Raw genomic sequence first — 24,306 nt, 5'->3', positions numbered from 1 at the left:
TTAGGTTGCTTCCATGTCCTGGCTATTGTAAATAGTGCTTCAGTGAACATTTTGGTACATGACTCTTTTTGAATTATGGTTTTCTCAAGGTGTATGCCCAGTAGTGGGATTGCTGGGGCATATGGTAGTTCTATTTTTAGTATTTTAAGGAACCTCCATACTGTTCTCCATAGTGGCTGTATCAATTTACATTCCCACCAACAGTGCAAGAGGGTTCCCTTTTCTCCATACCCTCTCCAGCATTTATTGTTTGCAGATTTTTTGATGATGGCCGTTCTGACTGGTGTGAGGTGTTACCTTGCTGTAGTTTTGATTTGCATTTCTCTAATGATTAGTGATGTTGAGCATCCTTTCATGTGTTTGTTGACAATCTGTATATTTACTTTGGAGAAAAGTCTATTTAGATTTTCTGCCCATCTGTGGACTGGGTTGTTTGTGTTTTTTTTGATATTGAGCTTCATGAGCTGTTTGTATATTTTGGAGGTTAATCCTTTGTCAGTTGCTTCATTTGCAGATATTTTCTCCCATTCTGAGGGTTGTCTTTTCGTCTTGTTTTTGGTTTCCTTTGCTCTGCAAAAGCTTTTAAGTTTCATTAAGTCCCATTTGTTTATTTTTGTTTTTATTTTCATTTCTCTAAGAGCTGGGTCAAAAAGGATCTTGCTGTGATTTATGTCAAAGAGTGTTCTTCCTATGTTTTTCTCTAAGAGTTTTATGTGTCTGGCCTTACATTTAGGTCTTTAATCCATTTTGAGTTTATTTTTGTGTATGGTGTTAGGGAGTGTTCCAATTTCATTTTACATGTAGCTGTCCAGTTTTCCCAGCACCACTTATTGAAGAGGCTGTCTTTTCTCCATTGTATATTCTTGCCTCCTTTATCAAAGATAAGGTGACCATATGTGGGTGGGTTTATCTCTGGGCTTTCTATCCTGTTCCATTGATCTATATTTCTGTTTTTGTGCCAGTACCATACTGCTTGATTACTGTAGCTTTGTAGTATAGTCTGAAGTCAGGGAGCCTGATTTCTCCTGCTCCGTTTTTCTCTCTCAAGATTTCTTTGGCTATTCAGGGTCTTTTGTGTTTCCATACAAATTGTGAAATTTTTTGTTCTAGTTCTGTAAAAAATGCCATTGGTAATTTGATAGGGATTGCCTTGAATCTGTAGATTGCCTTGGGTAGTATAGTCATTTTCACAATGTTGATTCTTCTAATCCAAGAACATGGTATATATCTCCATCTGTTTGTATCATCTTTAATTTCTTTCATCAGTGTTTTATAGATTTCTGCATACAGGTCTTTTGTCTCCTTACGTAGGGTTATTCCTAGGTATTTTGTTCTTTTTCTTGCAATGGTAAATGGGAGTGTTTCCTTAATTTCTCTTTCAGATTTTTCATGATTAGTGTATAGGAATGTAAGAGATTTCTGTGCATTGATTTTGTATCCTGCAACTTTACCAAATTCATTGATTAGCTCTAGTAGTTTTCTAGTAGCATCTTCAGGATTCTCTATGTATAGTATCATGTTACATGCAAACAGTGACAGCTTTACTTCTCTTCTGATTTGGACTCCTTTTATTTCTTTTTCTTCTCTGATTGCTGTGGCTAAAACCTCCAAAACTATGTTGAATAACAGGGGTGAGACTGGACATCCTTGTCTTGTTCCTGATTTTACAGGAAATGGTTTCAGTTTTTCACCATTGAGAACCTTGCTGGCTGTGGGTCTGTCATATATGGCCTTTATTATGTTGAGGTAAGTACTCTATGTGCCTAGTTTCTGGAGAGTTTTTATCATAAATGGGTGTTGAATTTTGTCAAAAGCTTTTTCTGCATCTATTGAGATTATCATATGGCTTTTATCTTTCAGTTTGTTAATATGGTGTATCACATTGATTGATTAACGTATATTGAAGAATGCTTGCATTCCTAGGATAAACTCCACTTGATCATGGTGTATGATCTTTTTAATGTGCTGTTGGATTCTGTTTGCTAGTATTTTGTTGAGGATTTTTGCATCTGTGTTCATCAGTGATATTGGTCTGTAGTGGTTTTGGTATCAGGGTGATGGTGGCCTCATAGAATGAGTTTGGGAGTGTTCCTCCTTCTGCTATATTTTTAAGAGTTTCAGAAGGATAAGTGTTAGCTATTCTCTAAATGTGTGATAGAATTTGCCTGTGAAGCCATCTGGTCCTGGCCTTTTGTTTGTAGGAAGATTTTTAATCAGTTTCCATTTCAGTGCTTGTGATTGGTCTGTTCATATTTTCTATTTCTTCCAGGTTCAGTCTTGGAAGGTTGTGCTTTTCTAAGAATTTGTCCATTTCTTCCAGGTTGTCCATTTTATTGGCATATAGTTGCTTGTAATCTCTCAAGATCCTTTGTATTTCTGCAGTGTCAGTTGTTACTTCTACTTTTTCATTTCTAATTCTGTTGAATCTATTTGTGTCTTCTCTTTTTTTTTCTTGATGAGTCTGGCTAGTGGTTTATCAATTTTGTGTATCTTCTCAAATAACCAGCTTTTAGTTTTATTGATCTTTGCTATTGTTTCCTTCATTTCTTTTTCATTTATTTCTGATTTCTTTCCTCCTGCTGACTTTGAGGTTTTTTTTGTTCTTCTTTCTCTAATTGCTGTAAGTGTAAGGTTAGGTTGTTTATATGAGATGTTTGTTTCTTGAGGTAGGATTGTATTGCTGTAAACTTCCCTTTTAGAACTGCTTTTGCTGCATCCCATAGGTTTTGGGTCATCGTGTTTTCATTGTCATTTGTTTCTAGGTATTTTTTGATTTCCTCTTTGATTTCTTCAGTGATCTCTTGGTTATTAAGTAGTGTATTGTTTAGTCTCCATGAGTTTGTATCTTTTACAGTTTTTTCCTGTAACTGATACCTAGTCTCATAGCATTGTGGTTGGAAAAGATACTTGATACGATTTCAATTTTCTTGAATTTACCTAGGCTTGATTTGTGACCCAAGATATGATCTATCCTGGAGAATGTTCCATGAGCACTTGAGAAGAAAGTGTATTCTGTTGTTTTTGGATGGAATGTCCTATAAATATCAATTAAGTCCATCTTGTTTAATGTGTCATTTAAAGCTTGTGTTTCCTTATTTATTTTCATTTTGGATGATCTGTCCGTTGGTGAAAGTGGGGTGTTAAAGTCCCCTACTATGATTGTGTTACTGTCGATTTCCCCTTTTATGGCTGTTAGCAATTGCCTTATGTATTGTGGTGCTCCTATGTTGGGTGCATAAATATTTATAATTATAATATCTTCTTCTTGGATTGATCCTTTGGTCATTAAGTAGTGCCCTTCTTTGTCTCTTGTAATGGTCTTTATTTTAAAGTCTATTTTGTCTAGTATGAGAATTGCTACTCCAGCTTCATTTTGATTTCCATTTGCATGGAATATCTTTTTCCATTCCCTCACTTTGAGTCTTTCTGTGTCCCTAGGTCTGAAGTGGGTCTCTTGTAGACAGCATATATACGGGTTTTGTTTTTGTATCCATTCAGCCAGTCTATGTCTTTTGGTTTGAGCATTTAATCCATTTACATTTAAGGTAATTATTGATATGTATGTTCCTATTCCCATTTTCTTAATTGTTTTGTATTTGTTTTTCTAGGCCTTTTCCTTCTCTTGTGTTTCCTGCCTAGAGAAGTTTCTTTAACATTTTTTGTAAATCTGGTTTGGTGGTGCTGAATTCTCTTAGCTTTTGCTTGTCTGTAAAGGTTTTAATTTCTCCATCGAATCTGAATGAGATCCTTGCTGGGTAGAGTAATCTTGGTTGTAGGTTTTTCTCCTTCATCACTTTAAATATGTCCTGCCACTCCCTTCTGGCTTGCAGAGTTTCTGCTGAAAGATCAGCTGTTAACCTTATGGGGATTCCCTTGTATGTTATTTGTTGCTTTTCCCTTGCTGCTTTTAGTATTTTTTCTTTGTATTTAATTTTTGATAGTTTGATTAATATATGTCTTGGCACGTTTCTCCTCGGATTTATCCTGTATGGAACTCTCGGCACTTCCTGGAGTTGATTGACTACTTCCTTTCCCATGTTAGGGAAGTTTTCAACTATAATCTCTTCAAATATTTTCTCAGTCCCTTTCTTTTTCTCTTCTTCTTCTGGGACCCCTATAATTTGAATGTTGGTGCGTTTAATGTTGTCCCAGAGGTCTTTGAGATTGTCCTCAATTCTTTTCATTCTTTTTTCTTTATTCTGCTCTGCTGTAGTTATTTCCACTATTTTATCTTCCAGGTCACTTATCCGTTCTTCTGCCTCAGTTATTCTGCTATTGATTCCGTCTAGAGAATTTTAAATTTCCTTTATTGTGTTGTTCATCATTGTTTGTTTGCTCTTTATTTCTTCTAGGTCCTTGTTAAACGTTTCTTGTAATTTCTCCATTCTGTTTCCAAGATTTTGGATCATCTTTCTTATCATTACTCTGAATTCTTTTCCAGGTAGACTGCCGATTTCTTGTTTATTTGTTTGGTCTGGTGGGTTTTTACCTTCTTCATCTGCTGCACATTTCTCTGGCTTCCCATTTTGCTTAACTTACTGTGCTTGGGGTCTCCTTTTCGCAGGCTGTACATTCATAGTTCCTGTCGTTTCTGGTGTCTGCCCCCAGTGGGTAAGGTTGGTTCAGTGGCTTGTGTAGGCTTCTGGTGGAGGGGACTGTGTTCTGGTGGGTGGGGCTGTATCTTGTCTTTCTGGTGGGCAGGACTGCGTCCGGTGGTGTGTTTTGGGATGTCTGTAACCTTATGATTTTAGGCAGCCTCTCTGCCAATGGGCGGGGTTGTGTTCCTGTCTTGCTAGTTGTTTGTCATGGGGTGTCCAGCACTGGAGCTTGCTGGCCGTTAGGTGGAGCTGGGTCTTAGTGTTGAGACGGAGATCTCCGGGGGAGCTCTTACTGATTGATATTACGTGGGGCCCAGAGGTCTCTGGCGGTCCAGTATCCTGAACTTGGCTCTCCCACCTCAGAGGCTCAGGCCTGACACCAGTCTGGAACACCAAGACCCTGTCAGCCACATGGCTCAGAAGAAAAGGGAGAAAAAGACAAAGAAAATAAGTGAATAAATAAATAAAATAAAGTAATTAAAGTAAAAAAATTTTTAAAAAGTATTCAAATAAAAAAGTAATTAAAAAAAAAGAGAGCAACCAAAGCAATAAACAAATCCATGAATGGTAACAAGAAGTAAAAACTATACTAAGATAAACATAGAAATCAGAAACAAGTCAGTTGCAGGCAGCAAACCCCAAGGGTACAGCTGCTCCCGAAGTCCACCACCTCAATTTTGGGTTGATTCGTTGCCTCTTTAGGTATTCCCCAGATGCAGGGTACCTCAGGTTGATTGTGGGATTTATTCTGCTGCTCCTGAGGCTGCTGGGAGAAATTTCCCTTTCTCTTCTTTGTCTGCACAGCTCCTGGGCTTCAGCTTTGGTTTTCACCCCACGCTGCATGTAGGTTGCCCTCAGGCTTCTGTTCCTGCTCAGACAGGACAGGGTTAAAGCAGGGGATGATTAGGGGGCTCTTGCTCATTCAGGCCGGGGTGGGGGGGTGTAGGGGTAAGGTAGTTAGTGACAGAGACCGTGACATTGCCACAGCCTGAGGCGTGCCGTGTGTTCTCCCAGGGAAGTTGTCCCTGGATCATGGGACCCTGGTAGTGGTGGGCTGCACAGGCTCCGGAGGGGGTGGGGGTAGTGACCTGTGCTTGCACACAGGCTTCTTGGTGGCTGCAGCAGCAGCGTTAGCATTTCCTGCCCGTCTCTGGTGTCTGCTCTGATAGCTGCGGCTCATGCAGTTTCTGGAGCTGGTTTAGGCGGTGCTCTGAATCCCGTCTCCTTGCACACTCCATAACAATGGTCTTTTGCCTCTTAGGCAGCTCCATACTTTTTCCCGGACTCCCTCCTGGCTAGCTGTGGCTCACTGGCCCCCTTCAGGCTGTGTTCACGCAGCCAATTGCAGTCCGCTCCCTGGGATGTGACCTCCCAAGCCCGAGGCTCAGCTCTCAGCCCCCACCCACCCTGGCTGGTGAGCAGACAATCCTCTCGGGCTGGTCCGCACCGATCTTCTGTGTGAGAACCTCTCCACTTTGCCCTCTGCACCCCTGTTGCTGCGTTCTCCTCCGTGCCTCTGAAGCTCCCCTCCCCTGCCCTCTCCACCAGTGAAGGAGCTTCCTAGTGTGTGGAAACCTTCCCTCCTTCACGGCTCCCTCCCACTGGTGCAGGTCCCGTCCCTATTCTTTTGTCTCTGTTTTTTCTTTTTTCTTTTGCCCTACCCAGGTACGTGGGGAGTTTCTTGCCTTTTGGGAGGTCTGAGGTCTTCTGCCAGCGTTCAGTAGGTGTTCTGTAGGAGTTGTTCCACATGTAGATGTATTTCTGATGTATTTGTGGGGAGGAAGATGATCTCCACATCTTACTCCTCTGCCATCTTGAAGGTCCACCTTTCATCCTATTTTTAATTAAAAAAATTTTTTTTCTTGAGAAGTCCTTTCATTTATCTATCAGCTCTCTTCTCAGGTGGTATACCACTTATATGTACTGAACTAGAATCCTTATTTGTGTTAGCATATTATTAATGGGGTAAGTGTGATATTTTGATTATAGTCATTTTTGGCTGCTTTTGTTGATGCCAGGAACTCAGAATTCTGATAGTGTTCCCAGAAGGCGGATAAAGGACTAATCTATCTGTGAGGAACCTTTCCCTGACACTTCTTTTTCTGATCTGGGTTAGCTGTTACTTGTATGCGCTCCTATAAAGCTCTCTCTGCTAGGTTCTTATCTTTCTCCATTACTGGGTTATGAGCTAAAGGGCAGAGATTCCTTCTGTTTATCTTCATTGTTTACCTGTGACAGAGCTGGGTATAAAGGGACCTCAGTAAATGTTGGTTGACTGAACAGATGGATGGATGTAAGTTGTGAGTTGAATGGTGGCCCCCAAAATGATATGTTCACATTCTAACTCCTGGAACCTTGAATATTGCTTATGTGGCCAAAACATGATTAAGTTAAGGATCTTGAAAGGGGTAGCTCTCAAGGACAGTTTAGTGAGTTAAGGAGAGAGGAAAAGAGGGGAAGAGAATCCTGGTAATTACCTGGATGGGCCCTAAATCCAATCACAAGTGTTCTTAGAGGCACAGGGAAATTTGACACAAACAGGAAAGACACAGAGGAGAAGGTGATATGAAGTGAGGCAAACTTTGGTGGTGTAGCCATAAGCCAATGAACACTAAAACTTACCAGTGTCACCAGAAGCTACAGGGGCCAGCAATGAATTATTTCTTAGTGCCTTTAACAGGCGTTTGACTCTGCTGAAAACTTATTCTTGTACTTCTGGCCTCCAGAACTGTGGGAGAATAAATTTCTGTTGTTTTAAGCCACCCAGTTTGTGGTAGTTTGTCACAACAGACAGAGGAAACTCATGTATGTATATTGTGTTTTGAGGCAATGACATCCCCAAACCAAATGATGATTGGAATATTTGTGTCCATCTTGGCATGGCGTAGTTTTTCTTTGATAATATTGAGTCACCACTAGCCTTAATCTAGATTATATTGGTTTCTTATTGCTGCTGAAACAAATTATCACAGATTATAATGGCTTAAAACAACTCAAATTTATTATCTTAAAATTCTGGAAGCCAGAAGTCTGGAATGGGTCTCAGTGGGCTAAAATCAAGGTATTAGTAGGGCTTCATTCTTTTCTGAAGGCTCTAGGGGAGAATCTTGGGTTTTTTCCCTGTTTTCCAGCTTCTAGAAGCTGCCCATATTTCTTGGCTCCTGGCTCCTGGCTCCCTACCATCTTCAATGCCTGCGATGGCTAGTTGAGTCTTCATTTCACATCATTCTTCCCCCCCCCCCCCATTTATGGATTCTTGTGATTGTGTTGGGTTCACTCTGTTAATCCAGCATCATCTTCTTGTTTAAGATGAGATGATTAGCAATCTTAGTTCCATAGCATCCTTAATTCTTCTTTACCATGTACTATAACGTATTCACAGCTTCTGGGTATTAGGACATGGACATCTTTGGGGGACCATTTTCTGCCTACCACATAAAGTTTTTAAAATTAGTCACCAAAATTTATTTAGTTTCATGCCAGACTAGCCATAGTGCCATTTATTGGTCTCTAATTTTGGTGGGATAATATTTTGTATTTTAGTCAAAAGAATAAATGCAGATTGTTTAAAAAAGTCAAATAGTACTTAAATACTTATAATGAAATGCAGCAGTCTTTAGCTTTATTCCTCACGACTAGCCAGTCCAGATCTTAGAGCTATTCCTTTTGGAATTTACCTCCACTTAACTAAGATGCTGTATTAGCTTTCTGTTGTCACTGTGACATATTATCATGAATTTAGTGGCTTAAAACAACTCGGATTTATTCTCTTACAGTTCTAGAAGTCAGAAGTCCAAAATCAATTTCACTGGGCTAAAGTCAGGTGTTGATAAGACTGGTTCCTTCTATAGGCCCTAGAGAGAATCCATTTCCCTGCTGTTTTTTGTTTTGTTTTTTCCAGTTCTTAGTGGCTACCTATATTCTTTGGTTTGTGGCCCCGTCTTTCATCTTCAAAGTATATTGTATCACTCCAGTCTCTTTCCATCATCATATCACCTCTCTTGTAAGGACAGTAGTGGATATCTTGGGGGTCCACCTGAATAATCCTGGTTAATCTCAAGATCCTTAATCATAAATGCAAAATCTCTTTTGCTATATAAGGTAACATTCATAGGTTCCAGGGATTAGGATGTAGTCATCTTGGAGGGCCATTACTTAGTCAACTGTATATGATTATATTGCTAATTCTTTTTTTTTTTTTTTGGTGTTTTTTAAAAAAAATTATTTATTTTTGGCTGCGTTGGGTCTTCGTTGCTGCACATGGGCTTTCTCTTTTGGTGATCAGGGGCTACTCTTCGTTGTAGTGTGAAGTCTTCTCATTGCGGTGGCTTCTCTTGTTGCAGAGCATGGGCTCTAGGCATGTGAACTACAGTAGTTGTGGCATGTGGGCTCAGTAGTTGTGGCACACGGGTTTAGTGGCTCTGCAGCATGTGGGATCTTCCCGGACCAGGGCTTGAACCCGTGTCCCTTGCATTGGCAGGTGGATTCTTAACCACTGAGCCACCAGGGAAGTCCTATTGCTAATTCTTTATTTTCATTTTTAATATTGCTATATTTATCTTAATGTAGGGGAGATAAGATATAATTATCTTCAATTACCTTATCTGAATATAATTAAAATATATCAAACTTTATTCCTTTGTCAGTGTATTATTATGATTATGTAAGCACTGTTTAGTTTTGCACCAAGTAGTATTATTATAATGTATTCTTCCTGTAAAATGTTAATTTTTCATTAGTTAATAATTTCTTTTTTCCATTTGTCTAATTTTTCTATGTGCTATTTGCTCATATTTTAAGCAAATATTCTGCTATGATACATATCTATCTTTTTAAAAATGCTGAAACATAGTTTCAAAAACATCTTTGTTTTGTTTTAAACTTAGAACTTGTCATTCTCAGCTTCTTTTTTGGCTGTTTCCTGTATCAGCATGATGTACAGCTATCATCTTAGGACTTGCCTTAGCAAGTTTCCAGAGTTGAGCTATTTTTCCTAGTTAACATGTTTTCTTCTCAGTTTATTTCCTAATTTTGGTGAAGAACATATATGAGTAGCTTTCTAAGAAAGCTTGCATGGGAAATTAAATTTAAGACCTTAAGTTTGAAATGCTTTTTATCTCCCTTAAAATGGATTGCTAGTTTAACCAAGTATAGAATTCTAGGTTGGAATTTTGGAGGCATTATTTCTTTGCCTTCTAGCTTCTAGTGTTCTGCAGAAGTCATTTGTAGTGATGATTCCTGAGTTATTGTATGGGGATTGGTTTCAAAAAATTTAAGATCTCTGTTGGGTTAGTGTTTTCAGTTTCACAAATGTGCCTTGGTCTGGGACTTCCATTTATTTTTCTGGGGAATTGGAGGATCCTTTAAATCAAGACACTTACCCTGAGTTCTGGGAAACTTCCCTGTATTTGATAATAGCTTTCCCTTTGTTTTGTCTGTTCCCTCTTTCTGGAATTTCTTCTGTTTGTGAGCACTGCAAATATTTCTAAATTTCTACTTTTTCTCTGTGCGAGTGCGTTTTATATCTGTATGCTACTTTCTGCAAGATGTCCACAATCTCAATTTCCAACACATCTAATAATTTTTTATTTTATTTTATTTTAATTTCCAGTAACCTTTTTTTTGTTGTTGCCCTCTTAATGTACTTAAAATGTAGCATCCTCTTCTTGTTTCATGGGTAAAATAACTTATCAGTGAGGTTCATGTTGGTCTTTTATTCCTGCTCATATTGTCTGTTTCCTTCTAGTTCTTTTTTTTTTTTTCTCTCTCTTTTTTTTTTTTTTTTTTTCACCTCTTCTGTCTTTCTTGGTGAAATGAGGCACTAAAAAGCTACTTGGAATCCATGTATGTATGTGTATTAACAATGGTAGGAAGGGGGAAATTGGTGGAGAGAGGCTGTTTTGTTTCTTTTTGGGCTTCACTGTAGGAGGATTGGACAGTTAGGTAGATTTTTGTTTGGAAAAATCTCTGATTTTAGCATATATAGGTCTTTCTCTTAAGTTTCCCAAAGAAGAATTCTGTAATATTCAGTCTTAATGTCTAAGCTGGTGTTCTGAATATAGAAAGGGAGAAGTCTTCATTTCTTTTTTTTTTTTAGTTTTTAAAATTTTGAAAATTAAAAAAAATTTTAATCTTTATTGGAGTATAGTTGCTTTACAATGTTGTGTTAGTCTCTGCTGTGCAGCAAAGTGAATCAGTTTTACTTATACATATATCCACTCTTTTTTAGATTTCTTTCCCATTTAGGTCACCACAGAGCATTGAGTAGCGTTCCCTGTGCTATACAGTAGGTGTTCATTAGTTATCTATTTTATACATAGTAGTGTGTATATGTCAATCCCAATCTTCCAATTCATACCATTCTCCCCTTGGTAACCATGAGTTTGTTCTCTACATCTGTGACTCTATTTCTGCTTTGCAAATAAGTTCATCTGTACCATTTTTCTAGATTGTAAATGTAAGTGTAAGTGATATTATACAATATTTGTTTTTCTCTTTCTGACTTCACTCTGTCTGACAATCTCTGGGTCCATCCACGTCTCTGTAAATGGAACTATTTCATTCCTTTTTATGGCTGTGTAATATTCCATTGTATATATGTACCACATCTTTTTTATCCATTCCTCTGACAATGGGCATTTAGGTTGCTTCCATGTCTTGGCTATTGTTAATAGTGCTGCAAGGAACATTGGGGTGCATGCATCCATTTGAATTCTGGTTTTATCTGGATATATGCCTAAGGGTGGAATTGCTGGGTCATATGGTAACTCTAATTTTAGTTTTTTAAGGAACCTTCATACTTTTCTCCATAGTGGCTGTACCAGTTTACATTCCCACCAACAGTGTAGGAGGGTTCCCTTTTTTCCATACCCTAGGAGAAGTCTTCTTTTCAATATGCAGATTTTCACTTATTCTCTTACATAGTTTTTCTCCACTGTGACTGGACCCACTGAGTCTTGAGCCATTGAGATTCCTTTTCCTCAGGGACTAAAGCCTTGGTCTTTTGGGGGTGGAGTGGCTGGGTAAGATGAGGAAGGGCTTGCCATTTCATCCCATATTATACACTCTTAAACTAGTTTTCCTTGATTTCAACGAGGAGCCTCTTTCACACCTTTCACATTTTCTGTGTTCTCCAAAACCTGGGACTTTCTAGATTGACTGTCATTAGGTGTCTGACAGGGCTTAGAGATGAATACAAGTGTTCAGTTCGCCATATTGTTTTGGTTATTGTTGTATTCATTGTTCAATATTATTCTGGGTACAAAGAGTTTGTCAAACTGAAGAGTCTAAGGAATCAGTACCTACAAGATAACTCTCTCTTCAGGTGCCAGCTGCAAGTTTGGGGGTCCCCAGGACCACCCTCACTTCAGACCTGCTGGCTGCAAATTCAAGCTTTCCCAAGCCCACTCTAAGGTTGGATAATTCACTGGAAAGATTCAGGACCCACTGAAAGTGCTATACTTACGGTTACAGTTTTATTATAGAGAAAGCAGACAAATTAGAACCACCTAAAGAAAGAGATGCGTAGGCTGAAAACAAGAACTTCCGTGACGTGTTACCCTCCTGGCATTGATATATGCCACTATGTACAGTATTGGCAAGTAGGAAGCTCACTGGAGCCTCCATGTCCTGAGTTTTTATTGGCGTTTCATTACATACAAATGACTGATTGAATCACTGATCAAGTGGCTGAACTCAATCTCCATCCCTTCTGCCCAGAGGTGGCCTTTTTTATAACAGAGATGGTCTTCATGGTTGGTCTTTATGGCGTGACCTACCCTCAGCAAGAGTCACCTTGTTATCATAAACTGTCAGGTGCTCTTGAGGTTGAGGGGCCTGCCACGAGTAACGAAAACACTCTTGTTGCTGGGGAAATTCCTAGGGTTTAGAGGTTGTCTCCCAGGAACCTGACAAAGGCCAGACATCTCTCTGGGCTGAGACCAAATTCTTTATTATACATTGTGCTACATTGTTTCATGGTAAGAAGGTAACAACACTGCCAGGAACCTCTTTTTCTCCCAAGTTTCATATGGCATGTATCTGTTTAAAATTCCTACTCTTTTTATCTCTTTTATTTTCATTTAGGTTAGTTGTCTATTTTGAAATAATTGAATCTGGTCTTTAATTGAAGACATTTTCATAAAGGGTAATAAGTTCTTTTGCCCTCCACTTCAGTCTGATCTTAAGAAGACGGAGTAGTGATTCACAAAGGGAGACACATTACAGTTCAGTTTGATGTGGTTTGCTAGGCACACTTTATTTTCATCTTATAAAGCATTGCATGTGAGTACTAGAAGTCTGATTGAAAGGAAGTAAAATCAGTGAAGCAATGAAACATTAACAAGGTGGGGGGCAATTATGCTAAAGTTATGTAAATTGTTTTAGATTATGTATAAGTAATTATGTTTTTCAGAGTAGTTGACAGGGCAAAATTAGATTGCTTATTCGTTTGAGACTTAATTTTGATTTGTTTTATTTTTAAAAGTCATAATGGTAGTCTCATTTTGAGACTTCCATTTAATTTCTTGCTTGAAGGTTATTACATGATGTAGCAGAACTAAATTGTACCTTCTTAATGGTAATGCAGAACATAAAAATTTTGAATTGGCTTTAGGTTTTATACTAGAATGCCTTTTACCATCTTTTTTGTGTTGAAGGCATGTCTTTGTAGTAAGAGCTAAACTTATTTAAGCTTATCTTTTGCGTGCTTCTCTTTATTTCCTAAAGGGGTAGTTGATAAGTTGGTTGATTAGCAGACACTTGTCAAAGTGGGGTGTTTCATTTTAAATCAGCCTCATTTTAGAAATGTTTTGTACCTATTAAATGCATCCGTGGTGATGAGGAAAAGAAGAATTGCTAGGAAAAATAAAAATTGCTAGATGTATTATAACATGTATGCAGTTTGACATTCTTTTTAGTTATTTACTTCGTATTGTCTCTTTTAAGCATGAACTCAATTTTAAAATTAGATACATCTATACGATTGAGCCATGTAATGTACTAGGATTTCATGTCCATCTTGTATATCTTTTTGTTTTCTCTAGAGTTAATAACTGTTACATACTTTCTTTTGCTTGATTACTATTGTAAAAATATTTGAATATTTGTTTCTCATTGCTAAATTCTTTTTTGTTTGGTTACTCAACAACTGAACATAAGCAGTCAGTTTTGAGCATCTTTGTTTTCTAGTAGGTCTAGGATAGTGTTCTGAATTAAATAGATTCTTTAATAAGCCTAGTAGATCTGAGGTGATCGGAAATGTATTTTTTTTTCCCTTAAGGAAAGGCTACATTAATGGGTTAAATTAGGTTAATTCTGATCTCTAAATTTGACTCCAGATGAAGTAAAGGGATTCAAGTTGTGTGGCATAAAGAATTAAGAATTTTGAAATCCTTAGATGACCATATTTTTCCTCTTTAGTTAGAATCACATTGTTGCATTGTAGTTTTTACTTGATTGATGCCTTTGGCTTTTAATTCTGTTGAGGGTATAGTTTTGGTTTAGTACTGTTCAGAGGCAAGAGAATGGACACCATTCCTGGAAGTCTTTTATTTTAGGTTTGACTGAATATATTTGTGCTGTTGATGCAAAAGAATAATTGTACCAAGTGCATCATTTATAGTATTGAAGTTATATTTTGTTAAAACAGTTAACTTTTGTGAGTTCTTGTCTACCTAAAGTTTCATTTGATTCTTGGAGTAACATGTAAGTCTTCTGTCACAGGTTAATTTATGGATATAATAAAGGGAAACTAACATTTAGTAGAGTTAATGAGATGTAATTGACATTGTGTAAGTTTAAAGTATACAGTGTGTTGATTTGATACACACTGTGGTCATTTTGATATTACAAAATGACCATAGTGTCTTAGCTGACATTTTTCATCATGTCACTTAATTACCATTTCTTTTTTTGTGGTGAGAACCTTTAGATCTACTCTCTTAGCAGCTTTTAAGTATATAATACAGTATTATTAGAGGTAATCACAATGCTGTACTTTAGATCCCCAGAACTTATTCATCTTATGACTGGACGTTTGTACCCTTTGACCAACAACTCCCCATATCCCCCAGCCTCCGGCCCCTGGTAGCCACAAGTCTACTCCTTCTGTTAGTTCTGCCTTTCTTACATTCCACATATAAGTGAGGTGATAGAGTATTTGTCTTTCTCTGTCTGACTTCTTTCACTTATCATCATGAACATCATGCCCTCAACATCCATCCACACTGTAGGAAATGGCAGGACTTCCTTCTTTTTCATGGCTGAATAACATTCCATTGTATATACGTGCCACATCTTCTTATCCATTCATCTATTAATGGACCTTTAGATTGTATCCATATCTTGGCTCTTGTGAATAGTGCTGCATTGAATATGGGAGTGCAGATATCTGAGATCCTGTTTTCATTTTCTTTGGATATATGCTCGGAAGTGGGACTGCTAGATCATATGGTAGCTCTATTTTTAATGTTTTTGAGGAACCTCTATACTATTTTCCATAGTGTGTGCAACAACTTTATTGTCCCACCAACATTGCACAAGGATTCCTTTTTCTCCAAATCTTCACCAACACTTATCTCTTTTTTTTTTTTTGATGATAGCTGTTGATGAGGTGATATCTCATTTTGGTTTTGATTTGCACTTTCCTGATGATTAGTGATATTGAGCACCTTTTTTTTTGTACCTGTTAGCCATTTGTATGTCTTTGGAAAATGTGTATTTAGTTCCTCTGCCCAATTTTTTATTGGATTGATTTTGTTTTTGTTTTTTTTTTTGCTATTGAATTATATGAGTTTCTTATTTATTTTGGATATTAACCCTTATGTATATACATGTTCCTTTTCACCCTTCTCTTTATTATTTTTTTCCTGTAAGATTTTCTGTTTTCTAACGTACTAGGCATTTACTTGTCTTTCTTCCACTAGAATTTAAGCTCTAATAGAGGTTTTTTCCCCCTTTGGTCTAACTTCTTCATTACTGTATCTTTAATACCTAGAATAATGCTTGGTATAGATTTAAGTGCTGAAAAAATATTTCTTGTATATGAATCATTATTACTACTCCAAAGATGAAAAGAAATAGTCTCTGCTTCTCAGAAATGTGTGGTCTCAGTAGGACAGAGCCTCTGAGATAAAATGAACACGTAAAGTGTTTAGCTTGACATGTTGAACATGAAGTACTCATTAATTGGTAATTATTGTTGAAGAATAAGAAAAGGAAGAACAGAATCAGACATTTCAGATAGAAATGACCTGAATAAAAGAAAACTGCGTTCACATCTTAGGGACTAGGGTAGATACTGTTTAGGGGTATATTGAAAAAATGAGGTTGGAACTATATTGTGGAGACCAATCAAGACATTTGGATTTTGTTTTGTGTGTAATGAGGAGTTACTGAATCTTTTTAAGGCAGAGGTGTCATAATGAAAGTGGTAGGTTTGGAATATGAGTCCAACAGAAGTCCTTGAGGTTGAGTGGAGAGCCTTCTGCTGTAACTTAACTGGAAATTAATAAAACATTTAGCAAATTTATAATAAATAATAAAACACTTGCAAAATTATAAATTATGCTCAAATTTTAATGACTTCCTCTCAAATTGTGTGGTAGTATATAATTATCATTTGATTATAGTGTGTATTTTGAATTATTTATGGAATTGCCAACTTTTAATATACTTTTCCATTTAAAATTAAAGCTTTGATATTTTAAATCAAGATGTTTATATTGGTAACTAACTTACTAAATATACTAATATAGGGCAAAGTATGTTTAGTCCAGCAAACATTGGTCAACCACGAAAGACAACATTATCTCCTGCCCAGTTGGATCCTTTTTATACTCAAGGAGATTCTTTGACATCTGAAGATCACCTCGATGACACTTGGGTGACTGTGTTCGGGTAAGGTTTCTAGATTATTTACTTAAAAAAAAAAAAAGCCCTAACATTTTCTAATGAGTATTACCAAACATATTAAAAAACTAAAACAGTTGCACAGCAAACACCCATATGTACCCACCACCTAGATTCTGCAGTTGTTAACAGTTAGCTACATTTGTTTTATCTACCATTAATTTATCTTTTTTGTTGTTGGTATATTTCAGAGTAAGTTGCAGACATCAGTACATACCATCTTGACATTTCAGCATATATATTATTAAGTAATGTTTGATTTTTAATAGTTTTTCCATCATTTATCTGTATGCCTCTTCTCAGGTTATCTTCTCTTCAGCATATTTGCTGGATATTGGAAGAGGGTTGTCCCTTTAGACTTAGGAAGCTCCTTTCTCTCTTTGTTGTGACTGTGTCTATGCTTATATTGGACTGAACCAGTTTTGAATTAACAGATTGAATTTCATTTGTATATATATGCATGCTATGTCACAGGGTTGATACTTTCTAGCTACAGAATATTGAATATTAATAGAAATTGTGCATGACAGTCCTAGATGCATTTGAATAGAGTTTTAGATCTAATAAAGTACTTTAAAGCATCTTAGAGATCATACTGCATCATTTACATATGAGAAACCTGAGGTATAGACAGATTAAGTGATTTACTCAGAGGCTTACATCTAGTTATTAGTAAAGCTTCATTGAAAACCCAGGTCTTTTATTTTCATGCTGTGATTGTTTATACTGTACTACATAAGGTTGGTTTCTGAAAGTGTGATGTCATACTGTTACTGGACCTTACTATATTTAGTTTTGGGGTTAAAAAAATATAAAAACATATGAACTCCTTGAAGGAAGAACAATGCACAGTAAATATTAGTGGACTTTATATATTCAATTTATTTAAAATTCAGAAGAATGTGTAAGAATATGGTGAAAAGTTTTCCTTCCCACTTTTTCCCCCAGATAGGTTTTCTCCCTTGTAAGGCAGCAATTGCCACCTGTTTTTTTTTTGGTACGTGGGCCTGTCACTGTTGTGGCCTCTCCCATTGTGGAGCACAGGCTCTGGACGTGCAGGCTCAGTGGCCATTGCTCACGGGCCCAGCCGCTCCATGGCATGTGGGATCTTCCTGGACCGGGGCACGAACCCATGTTCCCTGCATCAGCAGGCGGACTCAACCACTGCGCCACCAGGGAAGCCCGCCACCTGTTTTTTGTGTAACCTTTCAGAGAGATTCTTTGTTACTGATTCTGTTTAGGTAATAAGCAGGGTCATTGCTTTCCCTTGTTCTCCAGAAAGCGCATGCTCAGCCATATGTCCATAGCAGTTGGGCTGACTGCTGCTGCTTCTTTTTTTTTCTTCCCTTTTATGTGTTTAAATTTTTGTATTCTCTTGTGAAGTAAGTGGCTGTATGTTTTTGAATGTGTCTGTCCACTCTCAAGTGTTTTTCAGGTTCAGTAGTAATGGTGTCATTTTTAAGATTCCTCAGTAATTGGATAAATTACTTGAAGTACTTCTGTTAGCCCTTCATTTTTAAGAAGTACACTTTCCCAGCTATTTATTTTCTATTGGTTTTATGTTTCGGTAACCCTGCATATAAGTTTAATTGCAAGAACAGAAACATTTTCTTCTAAGGGATAAAATATTTTATTTTGATTATTTATAGGGAAGTACATGTAAAATACATTATATATCTTCTTCCTTTGATAATTTAACTTTTTCCTGCTGACTCAGGGTCATCATGAAATATCATTTATTGTTGTAGGGTGATTCTTTGACAGGATATTGGACTGCTTGCTTCTACTCAGAGTGGTCCTAGACTCTTGGAATTATGTTTTATTTCTCAAGTGCCTGCATCACTTGCAACCATTATTTCTCCCTTTCGTTTTAATTTTTTTTTAGTTCTGCTTTGTAGGCACCCTGACTCATTTGTTGTTTTTCTTTGGGATTAGAAATCTTACATCCAAATTTACATAACATAAAATAAATTTCCAATGCTGAATGCAGTGAGTATTTTAGTCACATAGATTTTAACGTGTGGAGTTTCTCATTTATTTATTTTTTTTTTTTTTTGTGGTATGCGGGCCTCTCACTGTTGTGGCCTCTCCCGTTGCGGAGCACAGGCTCCGGATGCGCAGGCTCAGCAGCCATGGCTCACGGGCCCAGCCGCTCCGCGGCATATGGGATCCTCCCAGACCGGGGCACGAACCCGTATCCCCTGCATCAGCAGGCGGACTCTCAACCACTGCGCCACCAGGGAGGCCCTCTCATTTATTTTTATAACTTACATTTTTTCCTTTAGGGTTCTAATCCAAGCTCCAGATAACTGAAGTTACTGGTTAAGGAAACTCCAGATTTTCAAGCTGAAAATAGCTTTATTATTTGGACTATAAAAGTTTTATATCTCATTGTAATATTCAAAGCATACAGAACTTTATAAAGAAGAAAGTAAAAATCACTTAAAATTTTCCCATACAGAGATATGGCTATTAAAATTTTGGTAACAATCCTTTTAATTGATTGTTTACCATTGATATTGGTTCTGATTTTATTTTTGTTTCAGGAATACATTTCTGAATTTTCAGGTAGTGCTCAATATATATTGATATGATTCTATATAATTTAAAGTTCTTTCCCCTTTAATAAGCATAGTAGTATATCGCAACATTTCCCTTTCTCTCTCTCTCTCTCATGCATATGCGCACACGCACGCACACACCCACACCCACCCATGTAAAATAAGTTATTTACAGAACTGTAACCTCATAGTACTTTTCTAAGGATTATGATAATGACAGAGTAGAAGGTGGAATTAGGGCCTGGAGAAAAGTGGCTGAGTCAAAACTAATTTTAACATAATTTGCTTTTGGGTAATGGGCAAATGAATAGATTTAGCTAATATAGGGGAAAATAGGATGATCAGGGTCTCTTATTAATGTACTAGACGGTTAGGGGGAGTTTATCGTGAAACACTTGTAAGGTAATTTGCATTTGTATTATCGAAGTTGACTGTTCAGACAACTTTTTGTCCCCCCAAACCCCAGGTTTCCTCAAGCATCTGCTTCCTATATATTATTACAATTTGCACAGTATGGAAATATCTTAAAACATGTGGTAAGTCTTAATTCTTTTCATTTCAAGATTTAGGCTGAGGAAAGATAACCTGTGAATTGAGGGAAAACTTTGCTGCTGAATGTTGTCTGTTTTTTTTCCAAACTTAAAAATTTTTCTTTTTTTTTTGCGGCACACGGGCCTCTCACCGTTGTGGCCTCTCCCATTGCAGAGCACAGGCTCCGGATGTGCAGGCATAGCGGCCATGGCTCACGGGCCCAGCCGCTCCGCGGCATGTGGGATCCTCCCACACCAGGGCACAAACCCGTGTCCCCTGCATCGGCAGGTGGACCCTCAACCACTGTGCCACCAGGGAAGCCCAAAAATTTTTCTTTTTTTTTGAAGTTTTCATAGGATGTATCTATCTCTTGGAGCTTGGAAGGCTGGTAGTTGCATAGTATTTGATAAAAAGGGATAAAGAGAGAAGATAAGAGAGTGAGAGTTTCAGGCTTCTCCCTTTTAAAAATAGTTCACAGTCTCTTAAAAAAGATCATGCCAAGTTTTCCAATTTGAGCTTGTTTTATTGGGGATAAAGGAAAAGGGAGATGTTTCTAACTTAGAAATCTTAGAGCTTTTTTAGCTTGCAAGTTATAAATAACAAATCTTTTTTCTATTACTAGAAATTGACAACTATGCAAAATCAGATTGATGAATACAGTTTTTAAAAAATTTCATAGCAAGTGTTGATAAGCCCTTTTTATAAGAAACATTATCTTTTGAGAATTACTTTGCTTTCAGAGAATATTTGTCACATATTCTTTTTTTTTTTTTTTTTGCGGTACGTGGGCCTCTCACTGTTGTGGCCTCTCCCTTTGCGGAGCACAGGCTCCGGACGCGCAGGCTCAATGGCCATGGCTCATGGGCCCAGCCGCTCCGTGGCATGTGGGACCTTCCTGGACCGGGACACGAACCTGTGTCCCCTGCATCGGTAGGCGGACTCTCAACCACTGCGCCACCAGGGAAGCCCTGTCACATATTCTTTATATAAGAGATTTGAGAACTATTGAAACGTACTGAAATTGTTTAATAGGATTTTTGTTGAATCCTAGTATATAGCTTTTTACAGGGCATCAAATAAAAAGTGGAAGCAGATTTATTTCATATGTTTCTGTTTTCTAATAGAACTCATTAAGTTTAAATTTTATATACTTTGTATTTTAATTTAAGAGAAAACTTCATTTTTTGCAGATGTCTAACACAGGAAATTGGATGCACATTCGTTATCAGTCTAAACTGCAGGCCCGGAAAGCTTTAAGCAAAGATGGGAGAATTTTTGGAGAGTCCATCATGATTGGTGTAAAACCATGTATAGATAAAGTAAGTTATTGCTGATGTAAGGAAAGCAGTTTAATTTATATGTAGTGCACAAGTCTAAGTACTAACATTGGTTATGTCACTTTGCTTCACTGTGTCTCTTATTTTTTAAAATGTGATGGATGATGTTACAGCACTCTTTTATGGTAAGTCAAAGATATTTAGTCACAAGACTTTAGAGATAATACATCCCAACCCCTTCACTTTTACAGATAAAGAGGCCAAGAAGACTTAGGTAACTTACCCAGAGTTGTTAAGGTGAAGCCTGCATTCTAAGTCTTTTAACTTTTAACCCATTCCCTTTTTTGTGCAAAGCAACATCAAATTCTTTACCTCAAAGGAGTGGTGCTATTTCAGAATGAAATATTTCATATGAATGGTAACAGGGTTAACTTCTAAAAGCTGAAGCTTTTTATTAGTCATTTCTACTTTAAAATATTATTATATATTTGTATACTGGTAAAATAATACTGGGCACAATTTAAACTTCGTGGCTTGTAAAATCATGATCATTCTTTAAGTAAATATATGTGAACTTCTGCTACCTACCAGGCACTGTGCTTGGGACTTATGTATACACACTAGTGCACGAAGCAGACATGGCTCCTGTTACCATAATCTAGAATCACTGAGTAGTTGTGTAATTATTACGTTGTGCTGTAGCAGACGTATGCAGAGGCTAGAGGAAAATTTGGGGTTACTGGATACTAAAAAGCACTGGAGTTTGATGCCCCACACCCCTCAGGTTCCCTAAGAATTCCTTTCTTTTCTTACTGATTTTCTGTAGCGTTTGTTAGGAGATTCTTACTCTTGAGAGTCTATAGTTTTCTTGAGGATATTTGAGGTCATTCAAGTGAGATTTCTGGTTGAGCATTAGATCTCATATGCTAGCTAAGAAGCACATATTGTTTTGTCAACCCTAAAGTTATTTGAAAGTTTAATTAGATTAAATGAAGTACGCTACTTTTAATGAAGTTTTCTTTGTAAGTAGGACATAATAATGGATGATATGTATTATGCTAATAAACAGAGAAGTTCTTTGTCTTTATTTCTCTAGAGCGTTATGGAAAACAGTGACAGGTGTGCTTTATCATCTCCATCCGTTGCCTTTACACCACCAATCAAAACCTTAGGTACACCAACCCAACCTGGAAGTACTCCTAGGATTTCTACCATGAGACCTCTTGCTACAGCATACAAAGCTTCTACTAGTGACTATCAGGTATTTTAAAGATTGGATAAAAGAATATACTTTAAGGGGTGCAGTGCTTAGCATGTTTAACTTTTTCATTGGATTGATTTGTATGCCATTAAATATTTCCTACTGAAGTTGATTGGCTTGATGAAACCTATAAACTTTGCGTTTTTAAATTTTCTATTTTAAAAATTAGAATTTTAGCTAGTTGGAAATTTATCTTGAATTTTAAAAACAATTCTTTGCCATTTTAAAAAACATTTTGAGAGTTAATTAGTTTAGTTTTTTCTAAGGTATGTTGCATACATAAAAAGTTTCTCTTGTGGACATCTCTGGCATGAGGGAATGTTAAATCCCTCTTAAGTTGATACGTAAATTTGATGGTGTCGCAAATGAAGAACCTCAGGTTGGAAGTAGCTTTGGTTATCAAAAGAAAACATTGTCTAGTCCCCATTTCAAAACTTCTTATTTCAAAAAAGTTTAAAGGAAAAGTTCATTATATTCATTGACGAATGCTAGAAGTATTATGACTATCATTCAGTATGTTATTGTCGCCTGCTTAATTAGCCAGGAGTTCTGAACTTGCCTAGCTGCAGACACAGCTCCTGAGATAGCAAATAAAACACTTTAGTAGGGCAATTTGACTTCCCTTGAAATTTGGGGATCATTCTAGAACTGGTCTAATTTTTCCTTTTAGTTTTTTTTTTTTTTAAACCAGTATTTTAAAGTCCTTATCTCTTTTAGCTTTTGTGTTGTTTGTTCAGTTTACTCATTTAAGGAGCAGATGTACTTTGCCTTGCCAAAGGAATACAATTTTGTTATTCTTAAAAGCATAAGGATGTTCTAAGCAAGCCTATATTTTAATTTTTAAATATACAATTTATTGCTGCAAATCCACTTTAGTGTTTGGCACTTTTAAATTAGCCGTTAACTGAAGAATTGACTATGATACTAAAGAAACCATAACTTTACAATTGTGTGTGTTTTTTTTAATAGGTTATTTCTGACAGACAAACACCAAAAAAAGATGAAAGTCTTGTATCCAAAGCAATGGAATACATGTTTGGCTGGTAACACAGTAAGAGCTAAGAACTCAGCTACAAAGGAGGAGGTTTTGCCACAATAAGCAGACTTAGCAGGGTGTTGCTGGGTTTCCTTCGGTTAGTTATATAACCACTCTTGGCAGTATCGTGTAGCTGTCTCACACTTCCTTTAGAAGCCTTTTTCTTGAAGGATACAGCCTATTTGTAGCTCGCACTTTAAACGATGCTTGAGATACATTTTGAAGAAACAAAAAATCCCTGTATATAAGATTTTGTGCTTTCTGTGATAGTGCATGCTTAAGTGCAAAAAACTCATTGATTATTGTAAATTATGTACTTGAGTTTGTAGTGAGGCTTTGTAGTCTTCATGAGTTGGTGAGGTGAATTTCATGAAGGGTAACTGTACAGCTGATTATAACAAGACACAAAGATTATAATTAATTTGAATTATGGTCTTTTAATTTAGATGGTATTTAATATTTTAATGATCCTTGTTTATATGTCCTGTCATGGATTGTCATCTTTCAGTCTTGTAAAACCAACACAATCTTTTAAAAAACCTACTGAAGTTTCTTGATAATAAACTTGTCAGTTATATGTATTGAGCAGTTTTTGAAAGGGTGATTTATTAATTAGTACAAGAAGTTTGAAGTCTTCGCAGAAATAGAGAAAATATGTCATGAACCTCCATCCACCTGTAATCCAGCTTTAATAACCATATAACCATCACTATTTTCTTAATTTCTAATATCCAGTCCTTTTAAAAATTTCCCAATTGCTTCCAAAATTCGTTGAATTTTATGTTTGGTTTGTTTGAGTCTCTGTCGAGACTAGGTCTGCACGGTGTGTTTGGTTTTGTCTTTGGAGTGTCTTGAAGTTTAAGCTAGAGTTCCCCTGCTCTTCCCACTGTTCAGGACCCCATGATTTGTTGAAGGAACCATGTGAGTTGCCTACAGAGTGTACCACAGACTGAATTTGATCTAAACAAGCATAGCTTTCTTGTTTAACTAGTTCTGTCATTTGTTCCATATCCTAGAAGTGATATCTAGAGAAGGTTAATTAGATTCTGTAATCTCATTTTTTTGAGCAAGAATACTTGATAGTAGTATGGTGTACTTTATGTTAAACCATGAGGCATTTAGTTCTGGTTGT

At 37.0% G+C, this 24,306-nt stretch overlaps 1 protein-coding gene across 1 annotated transcript in view; it reads left to right on the top strand.

The window, feature by feature from the left end:
* NUP35 (nucleoporin 35) overlaps nucleotides 1–23,185 on the top strand; it is a gene marked incomplete at its 3' end in the record, with an annotated part of 36,099 nt that extends 12,914 nt beyond the window's left edge. Inside the window, exons 5-9 of the mRNA XM_079710125.1 lie at nucleotides 16,355–16,496; nucleotides 19,536–19,605; nucleotides 20,791–20,919; nucleotides 21,974–22,138; nucleotides 23,108–23,185. Coding sequence (XP_079566251.1) covers nucleotides 16,355–16,496; nucleotides 19,536–19,605; nucleotides 20,791–20,919; nucleotides 21,974–22,138; nucleotides 23,108–23,185 — 584 coding nt within the window. The remainder of the gene's footprint in view (nucleotides 1–16,354; nucleotides 16,497–19,535; nucleotides 19,606–20,790; nucleotides 20,920–21,973; nucleotides 22,139–23,107) is intronic.
* Between the last annotated feature and the right edge of the window lie 1,121 nt (nucleotides 23,186–24,306).

Source organism: Hyperoodon ampullatus (genome assembly GCF_949752795.1).
Source record: "Hyperoodon ampullatus genome assembly, chromosome: 8".
Lineage (NCBI taxonomy): Eukaryota > Metazoa > Chordata > Mammalia > Artiodactyla > Ziphiidae > Hyperoodon > Hyperoodon ampullatus.
Note: the sequence above shows the minus strand (reverse complement) of the source record. Positions and strands in the feature narration are given on the sequence as shown.